Source organism: Phocoena phocoena, chromosome 10, assembly GCF_963924675.1.
Source record: "Phocoena phocoena chromosome 10, mPhoPho1.1, whole genome shotgun sequence".
In the NCBI taxonomy this organism is placed as follows: domain Eukaryota; kingdom Metazoa; phylum Chordata; class Mammalia; order Artiodactyla; family Phocoenidae; genus Phocoena; species Phocoena phocoena.
The window spans coordinates 98,295,000-98,322,091 of record NC_089228.1 but is presented as its reverse complement, the minus strand read 5'-3'; the positions used below and the strand labels follow the sequence as shown (position 1 = coordinate 98,322,091).

At 37.9% G+C, this 27,092-nt stretch overlaps 1 protein-coding gene across 1 annotated transcript in view; it reads right to left on the bottom strand.

Moving 5' to 3' along the window:
• Nucleotides 1-27,092, bottom strand: part of LOC136129709 (uncharacterized) — a gene marked incomplete at its 5' end in the record, with an annotated part of 268,536 nt that overhangs the window by 147,457 nt on the left and 93,987 nt on the right. The window contains 3 exons of the mRNA XM_065886016.1: nucleotides 1,655-1,791; nucleotides 4,203-4,277; nucleotides 4,364-4,446. Coding sequence (XP_065742088.1) covers nucleotides 1,655-1,791; nucleotides 4,203-4,277; nucleotides 4,364-4,446 — 295 coding nt within the window. The remainder of the gene's footprint in view (nucleotides 1-1,654; nucleotides 1,792-4,202; nucleotides 4,278-4,363; nucleotides 4,447-27,092) is intronic.

Here is a 27,092-nt window from a genome sequence, read left to right as displayed (position 1 = left end):
ATCCAAAAAGATATAAATATGTACAGCAAAATTCCCAGGTGAGTGAGTACCGGAGTGTGTGAGCCTGAATGAATGTTCACATTGAATACACTCAACAATCTGATCGACCAAGCACAAATTCCTATCTTGAATCTATGCCCGACAGCTAATACATTAAATAGGATATCATCAACATTTAAAGACAGAAAATAGATCCTCTGGCCCATTACAACTTTAAGTCCCTGAAGCCAAAGAACATCGTTATTAAAAAATAATAATAATAAAGTCGTCCAACAGCATTGTCTTTAGAAAGATGAATATCTATCCTTTAAAGGAGAAATTGGTGGTGCAAATTTGTTCTGGAATGGCGCGTTTCACATATTATCTGTATGGCTGCTCAGAGTCTGACCAATCGCAGAAACCACCAGCAAATATGTAAATATAAATTGCTAGAATTCAGAATACGATTTTCAAGTTCATGAGCTGAAAATCTGGTGTGTGAGGATGGCCATTCAAATACAGCATCAATGAGGAAGCAATACACACGCACTCTTTCAAACACAACAAAAAATGAGAGCCAAGGAGTGTTTTAAAGAATTTTCAGAAACTAAAGTGTATTGTGTTGCAGTCAACAGGGCCAACAAGTGATGGTCAGAAGACTCTCATTCGAGTGTTCTCGCTACTTTGGAAACTTAAATTATTTAAAGTCCATGAATTTGAGTTTTTTAATCTGAAAAATGGAGATAATATTTGTCTTGCATAGATCGCAGGATTTTTTATGAAGACAAAGTGATATAATGGCGATAAAATTCTTTCTGGGGATGTAAAGGATAGAACTTAACATGCTTTAGGATATTAAGGATATAAGTAGCATCTGGTACAGTGCAATATATAGCGTGGGTGATCGAGGGAACATTTAACATCCTTTATTGTGCATTTATTACAGCATTTCTGAGAAGCTGCCTAGTAGAAAATACTATAGGAAGACTTAGGTCTTAAGATATTAATTTATTAATATTAAGATATTAAGATAATATTAAGATATTAAGACAAGATATTAAGTCTCAAAGTCGCCCCTGCTCGCCGCAAATAGAGAAAGCCCACATGCAGCAACGAAGACCCAATGCAGCCAAAAATAAATTGCTTAAAAAAAAAAAAAGTTGCCCAGCTCATGAAATGAAAGACCCATTTAACTGTGTTATATGATAGAAAGCAAAGCCCAGGGTTCCTACCTTGTCGTTTAGAGGTTTTTACCCCTTAGCAATAATTCCTTCCATGGACCATGTGGTTAATGAAGAAGGGTGATGATGACGGGACCGATGAGAAGGTAAGTCTTTGTGCAAAGAAAGAGAGCTTGCAGTTCACAGGTCAGTGGCACCAGTGCAGTGGAAAAGCACTGCGGCTCTGGCACAATTAAGCTCCACTTGGCAGCAGCATTTTTTCCCCAAACTCTTTACAGGGTCTTTGTGCAGAGCTCTGGGGAGCACTGTTCATCTGGCCAGATGAAGAGCAAGGGGATTGTTTCATCAAAAGAGAGAGCCTTAGAAAGAGGAAATAGTGAATAAAGAGCTGAAGCCTGAGGATTATGAATGCTTTTGAACTGCCCTGGGAAGATCAGAAGTGAACAGCACCATTCTTTAAGAAGGCAGGGGAGGACAGTTTGGGGTGGACGTACGGTGCTAAGAGGCTTGTGTTAATAGGATCACAGAACTGCAAGTCATCGATAACAACAACAAACACCAGGTGCGTCTGAAGTAACAAAGCAAATAAATATGACATCATGTTCAGTTCCATCAGTGTTGTTATTTTCATCTAAAAAATAAAAACCCACAGCTCCAAATCAAATCCAGCCTAAATCCTGAGACCATCCAGCAAGAATACTATTTCCCCTTTCTTTAATTCGTTTCTGATGTGTGTTCCAGAGAATTTTTCAGGACAGGCTTTCTATTAGCAGTATCCAGGGAGAAGCAAGGTGCTTCTTCCTGGCTTGGTAGCTCAGGATTCACCCAGAGAGACCCCTCGGGTAACTAACCCCTTGGGTTTCTGTTTCCGCCCTCTGGATGACAACTAACACCTCTGACCACTTTGGACCACACATTTTGATTGTTTTCTGGCTCCGTGTTATTTGAAAAATGAATGCTTCACATGTGAAGTTCAATATTAACCTCAGTTTTCCCACAGCCACCCTATCAATTGCCTGGGTTAGAGTCTTTAATAGTAGTTGAAGATTCAAATTAATTCCTATTACTATGAGAAGATGAGGGGAAAAAAAGAACACACTTAAATTGGCCTAGAGGGTCTCAGATTTAGATGTAGTAGATGGTATAACCTCCCTTGTACTCAGTCACTTGCAACTTGGGTGTACTTCTGGCTCTGTCTTCCCACAGCACTGATGTTACAAAGACGTATTACCAGCAGGCACAAAGCTGCTTCCTAAAGCAGTTCAGAGTTAAGACACCTTCCCGAAGTGCCTGACCCCCAGGGAAGAGCTTACTCCTCCAAACAACTGACTAGCAATTTGGGGAGTATAACATTAAAAATAAAATGAAAAAGAGAACTCCTGAATTGAACGGTAAACTCAGAAAACATAGGGAAGAATTTTAGGTTTTCTGAGGGATTGCATTCTTTCTCATCTTACTTAATTCAGTCTTTCTTCTAATCTCAAAATTTATGATCAACAAATGACATGAAAATTTTACAAAAATATTTAAAATGCTAATATTAGATCCACAATATCCTAGAAATCTCATAGATGTATCCTTCCTTTAGCCGCCCCAAAAGTATACATAAAAGTGCCTAATACATAATATGTATAAAGGATGTAAGCTTTTTTCCTTCGTAGCAAATTGTCCTTGGTTTCTATAAGCTATCCCTTAAATTAAGGTTATAAGACCCAAGAACTAGAAAACATACACCTGGCTGAAAGGACAAAGAAATAAACAACTTTTTGAAGTATTATTTCATGATGGATACAAATATGGATTCTAGAAACAGACTGGTTCAAAGCCCAGCTATACACTTGTCAACAATGTTTTTTTTTTGGCTAAGTTGCTCCATCTCTCATGCCTTATTTTTCTCACCTGCTAAATATAGAAAATATGTCAATAGCAGTATCTATCCCATTAGTTTGTTGTGAGAATAAGACAGTCATTCGATGTGAAGGCCCTGAGAACATTTTCTGGCCTCTAGTAATTTCCTAGCACTCAGTGAATGTTATCTTTCACTGTTACAAATTTCACTAAACTTTTGATTTCTAAACTTTCTTCTTCTGCAGTACAAAAACAACTGTAATTGTAAATGCTGTTAAGTAGTCATCTAGACATTAAAAACCCATTTATTTGGGGTGGCGCAGTGGTTGAGAGTTTGCCTGCTAATGCAGGGGACACGGGTTCGAGCTCTGGTCTGGGAGGATCCCACATGCCACGGAGCAACTAGGCCCGTGAGCCACAACTACTGAGCCTGTGCGTCTGGAGCCTGTGCTCCGCAACAAGAGAGGCCGCGATAGTGAGAGGCCCGCACACCGCGATGAAGAGTGGCCCCCGCTTGCCACAACTAGAGAAAGCCCTCGCACAGAAACGAAGACCCAACACAGCAAAAATAAATAAAATTAATTAATAAACTCCTACCCCCAACATCTTCCTAAAAAAAAAAATGTACCTTTAAAAAAAAAAACATTTATTTGATTAGATGGCTGTCCACTATTTAGAGGTGGAAACAAGGTTTATTTAAAATCAGTATTTAGAGAATGGCATGAAAGTTGGCTCTATAGACCTGTATTAATTTAGTCAGCATACTGGAGTATAAAGATAATAATTCAGATAATTTATATGAGAAAGGGCAGGGTTGGAGAGAAATCCTTTTACTTTGATTTTCTAGCCAGGCTAAATTTTCTGAATACTTAAAACTCGAAGTCATTTGGTCTATATAGATAAAGATTTTGGAAATGGTTTAATATCAAAAAACGGGATCCAGTAACACCAGTAAAATTAATTTAACCAACGTTTGGAAACCCAGGCTATGTAATTTATATAACTTCATCAGGATAGTTTCTGGATAGATTTCATGGCAGCCATGATCATGCCAAATAAATACAGTACAATCAGCACGTTTTCTAATCACCCTGCCCAAGATGGAAAGGGTCTTGTAGACTGGTTAATTTAACTAAAGTCTTCAACTGCTTAAAGAAGTCTGATTCGGATGTAATAAAAAATTATTAGCATTACTGATTTCACAAACGTCAGCTGCTTTACTATGCCCTGCACTTCAAAACCTGCTTTGATGACCAAATTACTTTCTACCTGGAAATATATTTTAAGAAATCATAGTTAATAATCAGGACCGTCGTTTTCATGGTCAAAACCAACTTCTATAGCCTTCATCTTACCTTATTGTGTAATTCATGGTCTTCTTTTGAGAGATTGAGATCACGGTCCATAGGGCAGGGACCAATTTTATTAGAAATGCTTCCTAGGGTTAAAAACAAAAGGTGCAAAAAAATATTATAGATTTGTACTTCAGAGGATATGTAAGTTTACACTGCTGAAATCTAAGAGTTTATATAAAGCCTGACAAATGGGGGTAAAAGAAGGAATTCTCTGGAGGCTCTAAGTTGTTCTATGCTCCCAGTTTTAATTCAGTCAATGCATGAACTTCAAGTAGAACTTTACCATTGGCCACACCACGGGGATGCAATTTACAAGCAGCAGCTGTGTCTGATCTGCTTTCCCGGTAGGATTCTTTATCCCCAGCTATGTTTCTGTGATCAAGTTTTCAAAGAAATTTCTCTGTGCCTCACACCAGTATTCCATTATAAAACCTTGAGACTAGACAGTTCTGTTATCTGTGTGTACCCAACACTTCTCACCTGAGCTACCTTTATCATCTTTTGCAAGACTTGTTTTATATCAGGGTTTCTCAACTTCAGCATGAGCGACATTTTAGATTGGTTAACTCTTTGTTTGGGGGCTGTCCAGTGTTTTGTAGGATGTTTAGCAGCATCTCTGGCCTCTACCTACTAGATGCCAAAGGCACCCTTTACCTCCCCAACCCTCCCCTAGTTGGAGACAATTAAAAATGTCTCCAGACATTGCCAAATGTCCTTTGGGGAGCAAAACATCCCCAATTGAGAACTACTGCTCTAGATCAAAAATTCCTTGCAGATAATGTGTTTTGCTCATCTTTCTTTCTCCTATTATGTCCAGCACAGTGCCTGAAATGGAATGCCTCCTCAACAAATGTTTCTTAAATTATAAACAAAGAAAGATAGTGCATAAGCAGGTATATCTTTACCTTTACGACTCTCAATCCATTGGCTTGACCTCTCACTTCAATGAGCCCACGTGCTAAGGCCTATCCCCAGCATCTTGTGACAAATACCCTGGCCCAGAAGCTGCTAGAGACTGGAATACCTTAATAGAGCCACAGCTCTTACCAAGAGGTTGACCCAAAATCTTTTTTTAAAAAGTACACATGTATCATATACCATGAGCAGTCACAGCCTTGCTGCCTGTCCTCTTCTCTCCCTCTAGGGATTAAAGGCTGCCATCCTCAGCCCTTTGGAATTGCCTTTGTTTATGTTTCTAAGTGAGCTTTCCAGCGTGTAAAATGTTGAGGACACGATCTCCCTGTCTGCATGCTTTGGAAAACTTTTCCTCCCTAAAGATGACCCAGCCAGCCTCATGAACATTCTCTAAGTTTTTTATAGTGCTGGTCGCTGAAGAAAAATTCTTGTACCTTTGCTTCATCTGAAAATGTCTTTATATCAACCTCAATTCATGAAGGATTTTTTGCTGGATACAGATTTCTGAATTGACATTTTTTAGCATTTTACATATGTCATTACATTGACTTCGGGTCTCCATTGTTTCAGATGATAATGTCCATCATTTCTCAGGTCACTGTTCCCCTTTTTGTAATGTGGGTTCTTTTCCTTCTGTCTACTTTCAAGATTTTTGCTTTAACTTTGTTTAACTGTGTCCAGCAGCTTCATTATGATATTTTTAAGTGTAGCTTCCCTTGTATTTATTCTTTTGGGGTTCACTGAGAGTATTCAATCTATGAGTCAATATATTCCATCAAATTTGGGGGATTTCCAATCATCACTTTTTTAATACATATTTTCTTCCATTTTATGACCCTCTTTTCTTACCTAAGATTCCCATTGTATGGATGTAAAACTATGTGATATAGCCCCATGGGTCTCTGAGTCTCTCTTCGTTTTTCTCCCAGCTTTTTCTTTTCTGTATTTCAAATTCGTTAATTTCTTTTAATTCTTGGATTCTTCAGTTCTGAAACTTCCATTTGGTTACAATTTTATAGTGTCCATATCTCTGCTGAGATGACCTGACTATTCATTCATTAAAACCATACTATCCTTTAATCATTTGAAAGTGCTTTTTAAGAAATTATGAACATGTTTAGAATGGATGTTTTAATGGTTTTTCCTGCTAAATTTAATATCTGAATCATCTTACAGTTATTTTTATTCACTATTTTCCCTGTCTAAGGTCTATATTCTCCTGTTTCTTTGCATGTCTAATAATTATAGATTATATAATGGACACTGTAGAACTGTAGGAGACTCTGGATTCTGTTATCTTCCTTGGAAAGATGTTCATATTTTTTTCCTAGTACACAGTTCAATTACTGGCTAATTTTATTAAACTTGCGTAGGCTTAAATTTACATTTTTTCTTTCTTTCTTTTTTTTGCTGCGTTGGGTCTTCGTTGTTGTGTGCAGGCTTTCTCCAGTTGCGGTGAGCGGGGGCTGCTCGTCGTTGAGGTGCTCAGGCTTCTCATTGCAGTGGCTTCTCTTGTTGTGGAGCATGGGCTCTAGGCATGTGGGCTTCAGTAGTTGGGGCACACGGGCTCTAGGGTGTGTGGGCTTCAGTAGTTGTGGCGCATAGACGCTAGAGCACAGGCTTGGTAGTTGTGGTTCACGGGCTTCAGTTGTTGTGGCTCGTGGGCTCCAGAGTGCAGGCTCAGTAGTTGTGGTGCACAGGCTTAGGTGCTCTGTGGCATGTGGGATCCTCCTGGACCTGTGTCCCCTGTATTGGCAGGCAGATTCTTAACCACTGCGCCACCAGGGAAGTCCCTAAATTTACATTTTGTTTTAGCATTTCTGTGAAAAACTAAGAGTTTCCAAGCCACTCTAACTTACCAGAACTCAACTTCAGGTCTCTAACTCCTCTACCATTACTGTCAGAGCTTTGTTTTAGGCTTAAAATAAGCCTCTCTAGAGCATGGTCTTTATTCCTAATATGCAGACTTTTGGCCTCTCAGTTTGCTGTCAAATTGAAAATGAGGTATTAACATGACTCTCCTGACTTGAATGCTACCTCTGTTCCAACTCTAGTTATCGCTGTTCTTCTCTCAGGTCCATAGTCGTCACTTAGCAAACCTCCGTTGTTCTCACTGTGGTCATGTACAGCATTACCCTCAGCTAAGGACTCATGGCTGGGGCGTGGTCCCTGTCCTGATTTCTGGGCTTGTCTCTGCACAGCTCCCTGCTCTTTCTCACTCTGCAGATTCTAGCTACTTTGTCTCAGCTCAGTGGGACTTTCTCTGCTTGCATTTTGCTTCACTGCTTTAGAGTCAGAATTTTTGCCCAGGTAGACAACCAGGGTTTTCCTCAAAAGTTTCTCTTCTCTCTGGGATCAGCAAGTCTTGTGCTTTCTGATGGCCAATGCTCCATGACAATTAAAACATTAACATGCTTCATATGTTCTCTCCAGTTTAATGGCTGATTGTAAAAGAAGAGCTAGTCTGGTACCAGCTACTCTGCCATAGCTAAAACTGGAAGTTGCAGTGTTGTTTATTTTTTAATTAAAAGTAGGAATGGATACATAAATTGGTCACAGGCTAACTAGCACCCATGTTTATGTGTTAGTAATACAAATATAGGTTAATTACTTTGAAAGTCCACTTTATTTTATGGAAGCACTACTCAATTTAATTATCAGATCATCTTATATTGAGAAAAAGATGAAATGTTTACAAATAACAGTAACCTGCTGATGCCTTTGGAGTGTGTCATCTGGGATCACCCAGAAAAAATAAATGGAACAGTCATATTTTTAATAATACATGAGGTGCACAAGGAAAACACTTGTCAAAACTGTATGATGTTTCAGTACCCTATCTATATATAAATGCACATGTTTATAAAAGTGTGTTTTCCCTGTGTTGTGCTAATCTCTTTTACTTGGCATATTTTTAATGGTTTTTTCCAAATGACCTTTGTAAAATTAATCAAGGATCTGACACTGTCCTTTGGAGAAATGCAAAGAAAGAATACTGCTTATAGTAACTTTTGCATGAAGAACAGCCAGAAAATGACAAAACAGAGAAAACATTAATACTGAAGAAAACTAAAGCCTGAAAGTGGAACTAACTGAAAAACGTTGCCTTTTTGTTAGTAATATTTTCGTGGGTCTCTGAAATTTTATTTTCCCTTTATTTTCTAAACCACTGTCTTTGTTCTTAGAGATCAGATGGATTTCTCAAAACAATCTAAGTAAAATACACTGCAGTTTTTCAAGAGCTCTAATAGTGAAGAGCATCTCAAATTAAAGATGAGTAAAATGTACAGAAAATATGTGTAAAAAATACAAATACAGAAAACCTAGAAAAATGTCTGCAATTAGACAGGATGGAAATCTAAAAAGAAATTAAATGTAGTTGTAATACATTTCCTATTCTTTTCTTTGAGAAAATTACTACTGAAGTGAGGAATTTCTTCCTCCTGTAATTTAAATGTTAAACTGCCAGATGTGTGTCTCATGCTTGAAGAGTCGAAGCTTTGCATTATTTAGCATATTAAGAATCACAGAATTTTAAAGAGGGCTCCTTTATTGCCTGGAGGTTCTAATTAAGTAAACCTTAGCCTGGTACATTTAAAACTTGCAATACAAGAGATTTTGCTCTCTTTTTTTTCCCCATAGTCAAATCACATCTATATAACAAACACGGAAAATCTGAGATGATATAATTTTTCTTTTGCTTGAAGAATTAAAGCTATCTATTATTTTAAGAAGTTTTTAATAGAGGCCAGCAATCTAGAAGACAACTCAGGATTCAAAATACTTTTTAATCATTGCAAGTTGCTTTCCTTATTTATACCAAATAATGTGTGTTTCATAAAGGCAGTTCTATACTATCAATCTTACTCTCTCTTCCTTATTTTCCCTGTGTCTGCTGTGATCTCAACTATTCTCCTCTTGTTAGACAAAAACAATGCTAAGGAGCAACAAGAAGATCATAGATTTTAGATTGATATTATGTTTTTATGCATTTCTGTGTGCTGTTTATCTGTGTTAAATATCTGATCACACAGCACTAATTAGCTGTCCTTTCAGCAATTTGTGGAAAGAGTTTCAGCAGCTAAAGTAAAAACCATAATCAAATGGAAGCTCTGTAGGCACCCAACATTCATAAATCATTCCCTTAAATACAGTTATTTTTGCCATTGTAGAAAATGTCAAAGGTGTCAACTCTGTCCAAATACACCACTTAACAGTAACTATTTTAGTAAACTGACTTGAAATGCATTCAGCTTACTGACAGTTAGAAGCACATGATCTAGTTCACAGTACAAATGAATAGGTTATAGGCCAAAATAAATACCAAAGTACGAATTCTCAACGACACGTTGCCATAACCATGGCTGCAACCACAGACCAAAGTCTCAGCACTGTTTATCTACGGCAGAAACAGATGCTTAAAATTTTTGAAATCTGGTTGTTTATATCTAGTTTCTAGTTAAGAAAGTAAAAATGTTTTAACCACTTTCAAAATAAGGGTCGAACATCTATTTGAGGATATTAACAGTGAATGAACTAGAAATTACATAAATGCAGGTAATGACTTGATAACATTCTCGGCTAGCAGCATAGACTGAACCTATAAACAGTAACTTCTTGGATGCTGCCAACATAAATAGATAAATGCTGGTCATGATGTCAAGGAATAAATTCTATCTTTTCTTCATGGGAAGAACAAATGAACAAACTGATCTTCAAAAATGAAACTCTTGACAAAGGGCAAGTACCATAGAATTGGAGTTCAGGCTTGGCCAGGATTAGTCCCTCTAAAGCCTCAAATACTTAGTAAAAGGTAAAGTGCTCCTACCATTTTATGAACTGGTTTCTTAGAAGTATTAAGAAGCTTAATGGTTTCATATTTGGGGATGTTTTAATATTAGTGACATCAGGAATGCAACAAAACTATTCCCAATTTCACTCGTGCCCAAACCTCTAAGGCATAATCTGTCCATATAGACCTCAACCCATGTGGCACTTTGGTACCACTTATGAATATCAACAGTTAGTTGATTGATGATAATACATTATATTTTATGCAGTATTTTTCAGTTTATTAAAACAGATTTACATATGTTACTTATTTAATTCAAGTTATTTTGTTTACCTTTATAGCCAGCACAGAACCGTAAATATTTCTGCCATCATATCAACCAGTAGTGATCTCTGAATATTTTGCATTTTCAGGATGAAAAATAGACGCATACATGCATGCCTTGCCTAATAAAATATCATTGTAATGTAAGAGCAGGAATATACTTGGTTATTCTTTCCAAGAATAATTTTTAAACATTACCCATTTCTGCCATCCTTAAAAAGACTGCATGCATCCTTTTATGAAAGTTAGCTTCTTTTTCCCTTATTCTTAAAAATATTAAACTCTCCATCTTAAGCACAATGAAAGAATTCAGAAATTTTAATATGCTGCTCATGAGCTTTCCTTGGTTATCATCACTGACAATTTCATTGAACTTAGAACACCCAAAGCTACTTAGAATAATACATTATTTTACCCACTAGTAAGTCCTTATTGTTAAGAGAAAATTACGGGTAAGGATAGAGGGAATCATTGCCCAGTACTGAAATTAAGCAGGATATGGACACAGCCAAGTGCATTTTTCTCATTACAGTAACTAATACAATAACACAAAGGTGATTTAGTGAGCACCTACTGCATGTTTGTACTCTACATAAACTACTACTAATCCTCAAGTAAGGCCTGTTATCCCCCCTTTATAGGTAAAGAAGCAAATGTTCACAGATTAAGGAACATGATAAACTATATTAAAGGGTAAGAGTCAGGGTATGAATGTAAGCCTCCCTGCCTCCTATATCCACATTCTAGTTCCTCCATGAAACGTGCACGGGTCTGTATTCTCTTTCAATTTCTTTCTTGCACATTTCCAGTAGGTAGACAGAGATCAGGGCTAGTTGTCACAAAAAGAAATGAAAACAGAACGTTGACTCAACCCCCTAACTGTTGACTTTTAGCTATTCATACTAGGGAGAAGAGGAATAGTAATATCTTGAAGAAAATAATGGTAATAGCTAACATTGTTGAGTTCATACTACATACCAGGCTTTAAAGATTTCAATGTCCCAAGTTAGTTACTAATTTTAAACTCTTATCCTCAAAACTGTTTTAAAACATTTCAATGAGTAATAGATGTTACCAATTCAAATTTTACCTCCTTCCTTGAGGATATTATGCTAAGTAAAGTTTGCTAGTCACAGAAAGACAAATATTGTATGGTTCCACTTATATGAGGGACCTAGAACGGTCAAATTCAGAGAGACAGAAAGTAGAAATGATGATGGCTAGGGACTGGAAGAAGGGTAAAATGGGAAGTTATTATTTAATGGCTAGAGAGTTTAAGTTGGAGAAGATGAAGAAATTCTGGAGATGGATGGAAGTGATGGGTGTACAACATTGTTAATGTACTTAGTGCCACCGAACGGTACACTTAAAAATAGTTAAAATGGTAAATTTCATATTATCTATATTTTGCCACAATTAAAACATGTTTTACCTCCATACTCCTCAAGCCCTAAATGAAATGCTAATAAACTTTTAAAATGCTGTAGTGCCCCCAAAACAAAACAAAAAACTGAGGGGACTTCCGGTTGGGACCAAATGGTATACACTTGTTTCTCCCTTCTTCTCCTCTCTAAGCATAACTAAAAAGCCTGGAAATAATGTAGGATGTAGCCAAAGGAAGTTCTGAAAGTTATAAAGAGGATGGAGAGATGATTATAGACCCCAGGACTAGAGCAACAATATAGGACATGGCAGCCCATGCTCCCCTCCCACGCCACCCAACAGAAGAAAGTAATCCAGAATGAGCATCTCCAACTCTGTCCTATCAGCAAATAGTGGTCCAGGTAGGACCCTATCTACCCTTAGAAAGGAAGTCCCACCAACAACATCAGGTGAGTCCAGCAGCATGGAGAGCAGGATAGACAGAACCTACTGAAATAAGCATCCAGGTGGTGCCCTCTCCTTCCCTGCAGCTTGAAACAGCCTTCCTCCCACCAAGAGACGACAAACAGGTGGCCAAGTGGTACCAGCAGGGGAATCCCACCACAATTAATTCCTAGACCAGAAAGTTTCTTAACATCCTGAGGCTGGAGACTCCCTTCCCCACCTAAAGGCAGCAGGTGGCCAGGCCCGGGGAAGCTCCTTCTGTCCTCCCAGACGTCACCAGCAGGGTCCAGTGGGTGTGCCCCAGATATACAAGCTGAATCACGCAGACCAAAATAGCACATTTTCCAATTGCTGAAAGAAAGATCTGTCAACTACAAATTCTATATCCAGTGATTATCCTTCAGGAATGAAGGCAAAATACATTCTCAAATGAAAGGAAACAAAAACAATTTGTTGCTAGACCTTCCCTAAAATAATGGCTAAAGAAAGTTCTTCAAACAGAAAGGAAATTATAAAAGAAGAAATCTTGGAGCATCTGAAAGGGAAAAAAAGAAAACATCAGAAAAAGCATCAAACATGTGTTTTAAAATGCAGGGGACGCGGGTTCGTGCCCCGGTCTGGGAAGATCCCACATGCTGCGGACCGGCTGGGCCCGTGAGCCATGGCCGCTGAGCCTGCGCGTCCGGAGCCTGTGCTCCGCAACGGGAGAGGCCACAACAGTGAGAGGCCCGCGTACGGCAAAAAAAAAAAAAAAAAAAAAAAATGTGGGGAAGGTAATGGGACTGAAATGGAAGTAAAGTACTTACACTTGACCCAAAGTGTAAAATATTGACACCAGGAAACTGAGATAAATCAACATATGTATAATGCCATACCCAGAGCAACTACTATGAAAAGTACACAAGAGATTTGTTCAAAAATTATCATCAAGGGCTTCCCTGGTGGCGCAGTGGTTGAGAGTCCGCCTGCCGACGCAGGGGACACGGGTTCGTGCCCCGGTCCGGGAGGATCCCACATGCCGCGGAGCGGCTGGGCCCGTGAGCCATGGCCGCTGAGCCTGCGCGTCCAGAGCCTGTGCTCCGCAACGGGAGAGGCCACAGCAGTGAGAGGCCCGCGTACCACAAAAAAAAAAAAAAAAAAAAAAAAAATTATCATCAAATCAGGATGGAATCCTAAAGAGGGTTCAAGTAATGCACAGGAAGGCAAGTAAAGAGGAACAGAGGAACGAAAAACACAGGAAATAATGAGAAAACAAATACTAAAATGGCAGACTTAGTCCTAACATACCCATAGTTACCTTCTATGTAAATGGTCTAACTATACCAAGTAAAAGGCAGATATTGGCAGAGTGAATTTTAAAATATGACCTAATTATATGCTATTTACAAAAAAAATGCACTTCTAATTCAATGACAGGATAGATATGTTGTATTTTCGTTTTTATTCAGTTCAAACTTTTTTGAGACTTTGTTGTTCTGCTGCATGGATTATTTAAAAGTGTGTTTAATTTCTAAGGTTTTAAAAGTTTCCTTTTGGTTTTATTTCTGGTTTGATTTTATTATGATTACAGAAAACATTTTGTATGATTTCAATTCTTTTCAATTTTATGAGGTTTCTTTTATTGGCCCAGGATATATTTGTGAATGATTCATGGGCACTTGAAAAAAATGTATATTGACCAATTTTACATAATCTCCTCCAGAAAACACAGGAGAAACACTTCCTAACTCATTTTATGAGACCATTATAACAATCCTGACACCAAAGCCAGACAAAGACAGTACACTAAAAAACAAAACTACAGACCAATGTCTCTCAGAAACTTGGAAAATTCTCAAGAAAATATTAGCAAATTGAATCTAACAATGCATGAAAAGAATTATACAGCTTGAATATATGGCTACAGTAATCAAAGCTGTGTGGTGTCGGGACAGACACGTAAGTCAATGGAAGAGAGTAGAGAAGCCAGAAAAAAAGTTTAGCAAAATATGCGAAGTGGCTGATTTTTAAGAAAGGTGCAAAACCATGTCAATGGAGGAAAAACAGCCTTTATGACAAATGGTGTTGGAGCAACTGGCAAAAAATAATAATAGTAAAATAAAAATTAACCTAAACTTCATTCCTCATGTTAAAAATAATTCAAAATGGATTTGCTTTTTGAGAAAAAAACAAAAACAGGAGAAAATATTCAGGAACTTCAGGCAATGAGTTCTTAGACTTGACACCAAAGCCTGATCCATAAAAGGAGATTGATAAATTGGACTTCATTAAAATTCAGAATCTTTACTCTATGAAATACCCTGTTAAGAAGATGAAAAGGCAAGCTGCAGACTGAGAGAAAATATTTGCCAAGTACATGTCCAACAACTACTGGTTTTATTCAGCATGACATGCATTATGGGCAAAAAATCAAGATGATGAACCCCTGATTACTCCAACAACTAGTTCATCACACTTTATTTCATGGCAATTATTCATACACGTGACGCCTGATCCCTGCAAGCCTGAAAAAGGAAAAAAAGAAAGATGTTTTATTACAAGTTTAGGTGAAGGTGTAAGGAGATACTATTAATTATGGTTCAAGAAGAAAATACTGGAATGTTTTAAGAAAATGCTTACACCTTTTAAATATTTGATCTTAGAAAGTTTGATATGCATGTGTCTGTGTGCACATGTGTTAATACTTCAATGCTGGAGAAGACACACTTACTGATAAAAGCAATACACCAGCCTGAATATAGATCAACTAACTAATGAGAATTTGTTTGGAAAGAGAGGGTTAATAGTATGGGAGGAGAAATATTTGTGCTTTAGTGTTCTGTATTGCTTTTCACTGAATTATGTTTTCACAATCTACGTCTGTTAACAACATTACAGCAGCCAATGTCTTTAACACTAGCATTATGCCTTGTATATGCTTATTTCTATGCATGTTGAAAATATTGCAGGATCTTTTTTACTACAACTTTAAATCTACAAAATTCTAAACACAAGCTTCTAGTGAAACAGTTCTGTGTTCACTTAACAAGTTATAGAATACAATCTTAACAAAAAAAAATAGTTGTGGCTTTGCAAACGAAGGTTGATCACACTCGCTGGCCTCTAGTAACGTAAAATATTCAATGTGTCATGTATTTGCGCTACAGAGCATCAAGTCCTTCTATCCTTCATTGCCAAGGTGTCAACATTCAAGAGCAGACTGACTTTTCTTATAAAATGAGTTTAATACCAAAAAAGATTGCTTTCCCTCCTATCTCATGCTAAAGGAAATATTTACCTGTTTGACTCGAAAGCCTATTTTTCTAATTTATATTTCCTATTTCTTACTCCATATGGATCATCTAATTAGACTGAATGGATCATTGTGGATAAAAAGACTGTCGCTTTCTGCCAATTTTAATTTCAATGATTTCCACATTGAACAAAGTCAATCACATGCTCATAAGAAAGAGAACTAAATCAGTCAGACCACTGAAGTGTTCAAAGCCAGCCTCATGTTTAGAAGAGCTAATGAACCCATTTATTCACATGAGGTCTCACAATGTCATTTATTTTTTATTCCCATTTGGAGTCTGACGAAGATAACACTGAACCAAAGGAAATGCTACCTGCTAAAGACTTGCAGAAAGTACCTAGAGTGTGTCCTCTTCGGATAAATGCCTATCCATGTTCTACGCATATGAAGCATCTAAAATTGGCAAACTCATGGAATCAGAGAGTAGCATGGTGGATGCCAGGGGCTGGGGGAGGGGGAGGATGGGTATATGCTAATCAATGAGCCTAAAGTCTCCATGATGTAAGATAAGTTCTAGAGATCTACTGTACAACATCACATCCAACTACAGATACTGTATCGTACACTTAAACATTTGTTAAGAGGGCAGATCGCACACAGTGTTATCACTACAATTAAAAAAATTTAAAGAATGGAGGAGCCTGCAGTAAAACACCAATATCCATATCATAAACTGGAACAACTGGAAAGCTATGTCGGATGGGCCGCTACTTTGTCACGTGTAAGGAGCAAATCCTCCCCAGTCGGTCATGGTTTCTTTCGTCATAATTTGCGTTAGTAAAAACAGAATAAAAGTACATTTTATCCCTACGGTTCTCTATTTCCAACTTATCCAGATTGTGTGTTCAGCTCTGGGTACTCCTGGGAATGTCCAGATTGAATAATGGGGCCAGAGACAAGTGTGTCTTGTCACAGGTCTGTCGTAACCCTCCCTTCCTAAACCACTGCTCCCAAAGCTTTTTAGAAATGCTCCAGTTGTCCTAACCTGCTAGGTCCATTTCAGTGTCTCACATTCAGTCAAGAACTATGATATTATTAGTTGTCTCTATCCACTTCTGCAGTATCATTTTGCAAGGACGCGTGTCCTGATACTGAGGCACTGAGTATCGGCAGACTAAATGAGAGAGATTGGCCAAGGAAAAATGGAATTATTTTCACAGACAGTACATTTTTAGGAGTGATTGCTGAAAACACAAGGCACACTTGCGTTTGTTAACATATTTGCCACAAGAGATTAAGGATCACACACACAGACGCACAGATGTGCACGCACACACACACACACACACACACACACACACACACACACACACACCATGATGTGTGTGTGGAGGAAAGAGTATTTATTACCCCTGCCCTAAAGACCATGGTCAGCAAAGTGCGTATACTGAAAACGATTTTCAATTGTTTCAAAAAGAAAAGGAAGTTCTTTAAAAAAAAATAATGACTTCGTTAGTAGCTCTAAAAATATTGATAATTTGAGGGGTTTTGAAATGGCTTATGCCAATAGACTGGGAGAATGGTAAACCTGTTTGAACGATAACACAGCCCCATTGCTTTTTTATGTTCCTTACTGCACTGTTTAATAGCACAGGCAGAGAGGAAAAATTGACTGTGATGAATATATGAGACCAAATAAAATGTTAAGGGTGTAAAATGTCCTGAAAACACAAGCTGTAATCTGATGTTGTCGATCTAATCCACACACACTCTGTAATTAGAAACATATCGGAACAGGGCAGCAGCACATTTGTATTTTTCCCTCAGACCCTTTTTTTGATCATTCACATGTGACACATTCATTTTTATTGCCATTTCCACTTTAAAAAAATTTTTTAAGGTAGCATAAAACCGCCCATAATGTTTTGAGCCCTTCTAAATTATTTTTCAGTTTTCTCTCCTGAAAGGAAATAACACAGCAAAGATTCTAACCTGATGGAAACATTTTAAGCCCATCTCATCTCTCTGTGCTCCAGATCCTTTTGACACACCCTTCTCCCTTCTTTCTTAGCGTTAAACTGCTTCTCCACTTCCTTTACATCAGTGGGAACACTTCCCTTATGGGTGTCAGGATCTCTCAGAGGGGTCAGGGGCTGCCCCGCAGAGGAAATGACAAGCTGTGAAATGGAAAAGAACAATTTCTTCCACATGTTCCTTTGCTCCTGGAGCAGTGCGAGGTTGTCAGCCAGCATCACTTTGGAAGCAAGCAGGACTCTGCATCGTAGTCCTGTCAAAACTAATTTACAATTAAAGACCTGCACGACTGCTTAAAGCTTTTTCAGTTCCAGCAGTTTTCTGAAATGACTTTGAGATTGAAGTGGTTCAAACCAGAAACCATTGTTGTAATTAACCCCTAATGGTGAAGAAGCTCACAAAATCAAAGTTTAAAACAATTATCATATTTTTTAATGAAATCTGTTAAAAAATACAATCCTTACTCTACGTCCAATTAACATCTGTGTGGAGTTTCCCCACCTGAGCCCCAATTTGGGGAGTTTAATGTTGCAGCTATTGGAAGTCTTAGTCTGTAAATAAAGTTACAAGGTGACAACTTCATTGATCTGTAAGAAGGAAGGGAGGAAGGAAAGAAGGAACAAATGAAGAAGTGAAGGAAGGAGGGAAGGAAGGGAGGGAGAAGAAAGGAAGGATTTACCTTGACCATTTGATGCTTTTTTTAAAAAGATTTAAATTATTTTAAAATATTTTGCAGCATTCCTATGATTTTAAGCTTTTTTGTTTTGTTTTGTTTGGGTCGAGCAGCATTTCGTGTGATCTTAGTTCCTGACCAGGGATCGAACCTGTGCCCCCTGCCCCTGCAGTGGAAGCGCAGAGTCCTAACCACTGGATTGCCAGGGAATTCCCAGCATTTCTATGATTTTAAATATTTAGATGCGTTTCCATGATACACTAAATAAAGGCATTTTAAAATTGCAGGTAGGGCTTCCCTGGTGGTGCAGTGGTTAAGAATCCGCCTGCCAATGCAGGGGACACGGGTTTGAGCCCTAGTCCGGGAAGATCCCACATGCCGCGGAGCAACTAAGCCTGTGCGCCACAACTACCGAACCTGTGTTCTACAGCCCGCGAGCCACAACTACTTAGCACGTGTGCCACAGCTACTGAAGTCTGTGCACCTAGAGCCCGTGCTCCACAACAAGAGAAGCGACCGCAATGAGAAGCTCGCGCACCGCAACGAAGAGTAGCCCCCCCTCTCCGCAACTACAGAAAGTCCACGTGCAGCAATGAAGACCCAATGGAACCAAAAATAAATAAATAAAGTAAATAAACTTATTTTTAAAATTGCAGGTAATTAGTTTTTATGCAGATTAATCCCTTTGAAACATACTATGGTTCCCTGAGGTTCAATTTTGCACTTAGATAACCAAGTTAGATCACTTACGCTGTTTGAAAATCTAGAAATCCACGAGAACAAACGTCATGTCTAAAAACTGCCTCAACATTTCACCAAATGGTGATTCTGAAGTAGGCATTCCAAATTCTTAAAAGCTTGGGCATATTTTGTAGAAGCACTCATTCCTTAAAAGCTATAAGAACATCATTAGAGTTACACACAGCAGGAAATGATTCGGGACAGTCTCTCCACAAACTCACCTCTGTCAAAAGCAGAGTTAGGTGTACTAGTTTCAAATAACAGATTCCTAATTTTCCCATAGAAACACGTAACAACAGACTTACAAATTACTAAATAAAAGTCTATATCACTATGGTCTGGGGTAATCAATAGTGCCTGAAACTTGCTTTCCTTATCTTACACTTGAGGGAACGGTGGCCTAAAGGCTTCTGGGAACACGTTGTGTAGAGCTGTCTAAAACTAGCCACGAGCTCCCACACAGTAGGTCTCTTCATGAATGAACGCACTAAATAAGCTCTAGTGACCAGCTTGTCCGTGGCTCCCTGTTCTGAGTTCCAGTTTTATGCGTCTGAGCTGCTCTTCATCTGTGCTTCTTCTCTCACTGCTGTTAATTAATTTGCCCTCCATTCTGCCTCTACTTCACGGCGCAGGTGGGGCATAACAGTATGTACCTATACCGGGCAGAACCCTCTCCCCAGGCTGCTTAAAAAGTCACTGAAATAGAACCACACACATACAGCCAATTGACTTTTGACAAAGGTGCAAAGGCAAGTCAGTGGTGAAAGAATAGCCTTTTCAACCAATAGTGTTAGAACAACTGAACATTCATATACAAAACAGTTTACCTCCGAGGGATCATTGCTCTAAATGTAAAATGTAAAACTAGAAAACTTTCGGAAGAAAACATGAGAAAATCTTGTGACAGAGGGTTAGATAAAGAGTTCATGGATGAGATATCAAATGTACGATCCATTCAAAAAATTGATAACTTGGCCTTAAACAAAATTCAGAACTTTTACTCTGTGAAAGACACTGTTAAGAAAATTAAAAGTCAAACTGCAGATGGGGAGAAAGCATTTACAAACGACATAACCAACAAAGGATACGCATCCAGAACGCATAAAGAACTGTCAAAACTCAACAGTAAAAAACAACAAAAAAAGTTAAAAACCCAATTTAAAATTGGGCAAAAGACTTGCACAGATCCTTCACCAAAGAGTATATATGGATGTCAGATAAGTGCATATGAAGATGTTCAATGGTATTAGCCATTAGAGAAATACACATTGAAATCACAATTTTGGATTTAGTTTGAATACAAATTAGAATGACATTTAGAAAAACTGACAACACCAAGCGCTGCTGAGGTTGCAGAGCAACTGAAATGCAAAGTTGGTACTGCCACTCTGGAAAACGGTCAGGCAGCTTCTTATAGCATTAATTATACAGATGCCATACAACCCAGCAATTTTACTTCGAGGTATGTGTTCTAGAGAACATGTAAATACTATGCTCACACAATCACTTGCATATGAATATTTACAGCAACTTTATTCATAATCGTCAAAACTAGAAACAATCCATATGTCCTTTAATGAGTGAACAGATAAATAAGCTACGGTACTTCCATGTAATGGAATATTATTCAGCCACAAGGAGGAATGAACTGTTGATACATACAACAACTCAGTTGAATCTCAAAGGCATTATGTTAACTAAAAGAAGGCAGTGTCAACAAAAGACTACATACTGTATGACAGCTTGAAAAAAACAAAAAATCTCTTTTTTTCCATAATGATGGAAAGAGATCATTGGGTGTCAGGGCTTAGGGCTGTCGGCTGGGAGTGAGTAGGGTGTGCCTACAGCAAACAGATAGCACAGAGGAGGTCGTTTGGGTAATGGAATGGTCCTTTATCCCGATTGTGGGGGTGTTTACATACATCTACGTATGTGCTAAATTACACAGAACTGAACACCCTAAGAAAGTTAATTTCACGTATTTTAGTTTAAAAAATAAAATAAACTGTTTGCTTGACTTATTTCCACAGAAAGGAGCTGTAAGCCCAGACAGCACTCAGATCCATCTCCATTTATTCATTCAGCAAATAAATATTCACTGAGAACCTGCGGTGTGTCAAATGTTTTTGTAAGCACTGGGTACATGAATAAGCAAAGCAAAGATCCCTGCCTTCCTGGAGTCTGTAGTCCAGCCACACCTCTTTTTTTTTTTTTTTTTAAACATCTTTATTGGGGTATAATTGCTTTACAATGGTGTGTTAGTTTCTGCTTTATAACAAAGTGAATCAGCTATACATATACATATGTTCCCATATGTCTTCCCTCTTGCGTCTCCCTCCCTCCCACTCTCCCCATCCCACCCTTCCAGGCTGTCACAAAGCACCGAGCTAATATCCCTGTGCCTTGCGCCAGCCACACCTCTTGATGATAAATTTCTAAGACTCAGCCAAGTAAATGGGGCACTGAGGCAAGGACAGAGCTGGTACCTTCAGAAGCACCCCTTCATCTCTAGGCTCTTTATCTCTAGGCTTCACCTCCAGAGTTAAAGGAAGTGGACAGCCGTTTCAAGGTCCCTAATGAGAATGTACCATCTACAGCAAGACTACAGCTTATACCATAATTAGGCCACCTCTTGCCCCCTTTCTTATCTTCAGACACCAAAACTAGACAGAACTCCAGCATTCCTGCTTTGTGACAGACAGCAGTTTCAGGTAACACAATATAATCAGACCAAATTAAAAGATTAATGACATCACTTTAACATTTATTATCTCATTTGATTCTCTCCACAAGCCTGGAAGTAGAAAATACAGCTATTACGATTCTTATTTTACACACATGATGAAAGTATCTCACAGAGGTTTCAAATATTAAGTAGTAAACTTGTGATTCACGCTGGTGTTCTGTCGTCAAGACCATACTGCTTCTCCCTCTACCATAGCGCGACGGTCAAATGAAAATAATTCCTTTGTATTTCTTGGCTTGGCTAATCCACAGTTGCCTAAGGAGTGCATTAATTCACACTTATTTATTCAACAAATCTTTATGGAGAAATTGCTCTGTGCCAGTGGTGGCACAAACAGACTTGGGTCTTACCTTCACGAGGCTTGTAATCCAGATGGGGAGGCATACAAATGAATGCAAAACTGGTATAAAGGGAAAGAACACTGGAGAAAGTCATGGAGGCATTGGATAGGGCCTCCCTGAGAAGGAAGTTTTAAGCTAGATTATGAAGGATGAAAAGTTAGTCGCAGTTAAAGCCTCTTTCAGATAGAAGGAACAGCATGAAGGAATATCCTCGGTGGAAACTGCTGTATTTCAAGGAATTGAAGAAAATTAGAGCAATCTGCAGCTGTACATCAGTGTTTCTCAACGTTGGCTGCATGTTAGAATCACCAGGAGAAGTTTATTAAGAATAAAGGTGTCCTTTGGTTCTGTCGACAATACCCCAGACTTTATATTCTTTTGCTATCACCCCAGTTCAAGCACTGTTATCATTCAGTAGGATTCCTGCAGTAGTAGCCCAATTGGCGTCAATTAATAAACCTGTTAACCTGAAGTCAAATAAAGTCCCTTCTCTGTTCAAAACCATCCTAAGGCTTAGCATCTCACTCCCAGTAGAGGTTAGGGAGCAGGGTGGGGAGCACAGCTGACACAGTGCTCTGGAGGCCACCCCAAACCCCGAGCCTGTCTGACCCTGTCCTCTACAGCCCCGCCCTGGCTCACTCTGTCACAGGCACATTAGCCTCTTATGTTCCTCAGAACATGCCGGCCACACTTCCTTTAGGGTCAAATAGCACCTGCTCTTTTGTTTTCCTGGGATATCTGCTTGGCTGGCTCTCTGACCTTCCCAGTGAGGACTACCTTAACATCTATGCATGATAAGGATGCTCAGAGCTGCAGTGACAATGAGAGGTAATTCCAGAAAAGCTCAAGAAGTTGGCCAGAGCCTAGCACTGGATTTTCTTAATGGGCTTCTGGTATCTTGTAATATGAAATAATGTGTCCTTGCTGTCTAAGCCATTGTTAGGTATCTTACTTGTAGCCAAATGCCACCCATTCATGTATACTATATTTCCATATGTGCCCAGATTTGTTGCTAGATTCTCTAGACTAAGGTCACTCTTTTAAAGATTATTGGATTTCAATTTCTGAACATAGACAGCTTTTTACATATACACAACTATATAATTTCATTACATGAATGAATATTTTTATACATGTTTTTTTAGTTGTTTTTATGGTTGTTGCCAGTGTTTTTCTGTAGTTGTTTTTCCCTTTCCTTTAAAAAAATTGGATCACTTTCCCCCTAACATCAAACCATATGTGACCTTAGATAACTTATATTAATAATCCAGCTTACATGATTTCATATAATGTCTGTACACAATACACGATCATTTAGAAAAAATATATTTATAAACTATATGTGATATAATGTGATATACTAACTTTGTAAACTGTGACATTGTCAATATTACTGTATTAATTATAATCTATTTTTCTATAAGTCTCTTAGGATTTCCTAGTAGTTAATCATGTCGTGTGCAAATAAGAACAGCTTTGCCTCTTCTTTCCAATCCATATACCTTTACTTCTTTTTCTTATCTTATTGAACTGACTAGAACATCTAGTGCAATGTTCATTAAAAGGATGTTACAGATAAGACACATTGCATTATTTCTGATATTGGAGGAAATCTTCAATCTTTCACCAATAAATATGATATCAGCTGGAGGTTTACCCAGATGTCTCTTAGTTTGAGGAAATTCCCTACTATTTATAGTTTCTTGAGAGTTTAAATCAGAAAGCATTGTGAATTTTTTGAAATTCTTTTTCTGCATTTTTTCATATTATCATAGGCTTTTCTTCTTAAATCTTATAAAATACAGTCTATTGCACTGATTGTCAAACCAATCTTGTATTCCTGGGATAATCTCCACCTGATCATGGTGTGTTACAATTTTGATACATTGCTGGGTATAATTTGCTAAAGTTCTGTTAAGATATTTTAATCTATGTTACTGAGGGATATTGCTCTGTAGTTTTAGTTTTTTTTTAAAGTCTTTCTGGTTTTACTCTCAGGGTAATGCTGACATCAAAAATGATTTGTAATGTTCCTCTTTGATTCCTTCCTCTTCAATTTTCTGGAAGAATATAAGTGGAACTGGTATTATTTCTTCTTAGATGTTTGGTAGAATTAACAAAAGAATATATCTGGGCCTAAAGTTTCCTTCCTGTGGGAAGGTTTTTGACTATGAATTCAATTTATTTAATAGATATAAGACTATTCACTTACTTATTTTTTTCTCAGTTGTTTGAATTTGTTTGTTGGTCCTTTGTATGTCTTCTTTGGAAAAAAAAATTCTATTCAGTTCCTATGCTCAGTTTTAAATCAGACTGTTTGATTTTTGCTATTGAGTTATATGAGCTCTTTGTATTTTGGAGAGTAACCCCTTATTAGATACATGATTTTCAAAACTTTTCTCCCATTCTATAGGTTGCCTTTTCATTTTCTTGATGGTTTCTCATTTGAAATTTATTGAATTTCCTTTTTAATGTCTTCTTTGGCAAGGATTTTTTTTTTAATTTCCAAATATTTGGGGCTTTTTCAGGTAATTTTCTGTTATTGTCTTCTAATGTAATACTATTTTATCTCAGCTTATACTTTGTATGATTTCAATCTTTTTAATTTTATTGAAGCATTATTATGGCCCCGAACATAGCCTCTCTTGGTAATGTTTCATGTGTACCTCAGAGGAAATGTGTTTTCTGCTGTTGTGGGTGGAATGTTCTGTAACTGTCATGTTGCTTTACAGTGTTGTTCAAGTTCTCTATATCTTTGCTGATTTACTGTGTATTTTCTCTATTCAGTTCTGGAATAGCATGTGCATCTCTCCAACCATGATGGTAGATTTGCCATTATTTTCCTTTCAGGTCTATCTGTATTCATATATTATGACATTGTTATTGGGTGCCTACATATTTAAGGTTGTTATATTCTCTTGAGAAATTGAACTACATATCATTATATCATGTCTCTCTTTATCCTTAGTAATATTCCTCATTCTACAATTTGATACTAATATAGCCACCCCAAGTTTGTTTTGCTTATTTGTTGGACACCACAGTTTTTCATCCTTTTACTTTTAACCTATTTGTGTCTCTAAAGTAAATTGCTTTGTTTATCCAATCTGACATCTCTGCCTTTTACTTAGTGTTTCGATTATATGCATTTAGTGTAATTGTCAATATAGTTATGTCTAAATCTATCTTGCTATTTGTTTACTATTTGTTCCATCTGATTTTCACCCCTTTCCTGCTGCTGCTGCTGTTGTTGTTGTTAATCGAAAATTTCTAGAACAATATTTTATGTACCCTACTGGATTATTCAACTATACCACTTTCTTTCAACTTTTGATAATTGTTCTAGAATTTACAATATATATCTTTAATATGTCACAGACTACCTTCAAATTATATTATACCATTTTACATATAGTGTAAGAAACTGAAGACAACAAACTTCTATGCACCCCTTCAAAAAAAAAAAGAATAATGATGTCCAGGCTTTACCCCTAGATAATTTGATACGTTTGTTCTGGGGCAGAGCCCAGACATGACTATTTGTTCAAAACTCTACAGAAGAGTCAATGTACAGGCAAAGTGAAGAAGCATTGTTTTACCAGGTTTGTCGAATCACAGATATAGGCAAAACTATATTTAAGTATGAATAGACTTCTTTTAGAATTTATTAACATTTTGGTTGATTTTGAGTGGGACTTAACTTTTTTTTAAGTCAGTTAGGTTTGGGTGGTCTATTTTTGTACTGAAAAGCTCACATAATATTCATTGGTTTCAACATATGTGACACATAATGCAATAAGCTATAGTGACTCGTTAGAAGCATTGATGAGAAAGCTCTAGTAAAAAGGAGGCCATTGCCTCATCCACTATCTATACTTCCAAAGAAGTATACTTCCAAAGATGGATGAGTGACCTAAAGACAAAGAAACATGGCTAGTGTAGAGCACCCACACAGGATCACAGCCTGAAGCAGGAGATCATCAGATACCAGAGTTGAAGTACGTTATTTTAAAGGTCCTTTGAATTGGACTTCCTGGATACATGGTACTAGTCTTATAGGAGTCCCAGAGAGCATATACTTGACCCCTATTATCACTGACCCATATGCAAACAATAAAACTTGATCCCAATTTCTAAAAATAATGTTAGATAAGAAATGAGTGCCGGAATTGTCTTGTGCTTTCTCGAAGTAGGTGCTTTTCTACACTTGGGTGGCTCAGCCTTTCCAGGTCACAGAGCCTTATTTCTGCATCCTTATTTTGTCCTCGAGCCAAAACCTACAGCAACTGTGAAAACAATCCCCATGCGTTTGCTGAAATCCAGTGGTTCCTTACAGTTCTTCAAATATACTTTGTACCATTCTGACCTCTTAATTTTTCTCATGTCTTTTCTTTTACCTCAAAGAAATACGAGGTTAACACATATTTCCCCCAATTATACCAATACAAGATTTAAATGGGGTTGTATTAAAAAGAAGTTCAGGCAAATTTCAACTGCCCTCAAAAGCTTACCCATTTGTTTCCAGATGCCTATAAGCTCACCTGAGCTCATGATCTCCTCACCTATCTCATCCCACAGTGGCCTCTGTAACACCTTGAATTACAGAGGTAGTATATAGAACACAGTACATGTACACAGTATGCCTCATTTTCTCATGGGATAGTATGTACCATAATATATATATATATATACTTCCAAATATATATACTTCCAGTTCTTGCTGAATTTCAGTGAAAAAGTTCTTTTAGCAGGTTGGCAAGTGTTTCCATGCAGTTCCCCTCTCCCTGGGAATCCCACCCTGAGATGACTGAGATGGGGAACAAATCTGATCGACAGAGAGCATACATTTCCCACCATTGCCCCTCTCCCCCAACAACAAAATCTTCATTATTCAGCCAATTGCATCTGCTTCACTTCTCCAAGTGGGAAGTCTCCCAGAAGACTTGCTGGTCCTGCAGGTAAATAGAGTGCTGGCAGGCTCTCCCACCATCTAGTCAACCTGGATACATATACATTATCTTAGCGGTGGAGTAGGCCTGTGCTCCCATGAGCCCCTGGAGGTTGAGGATTGCACGTTTTTTTGGTTTACAACTGCACAGCA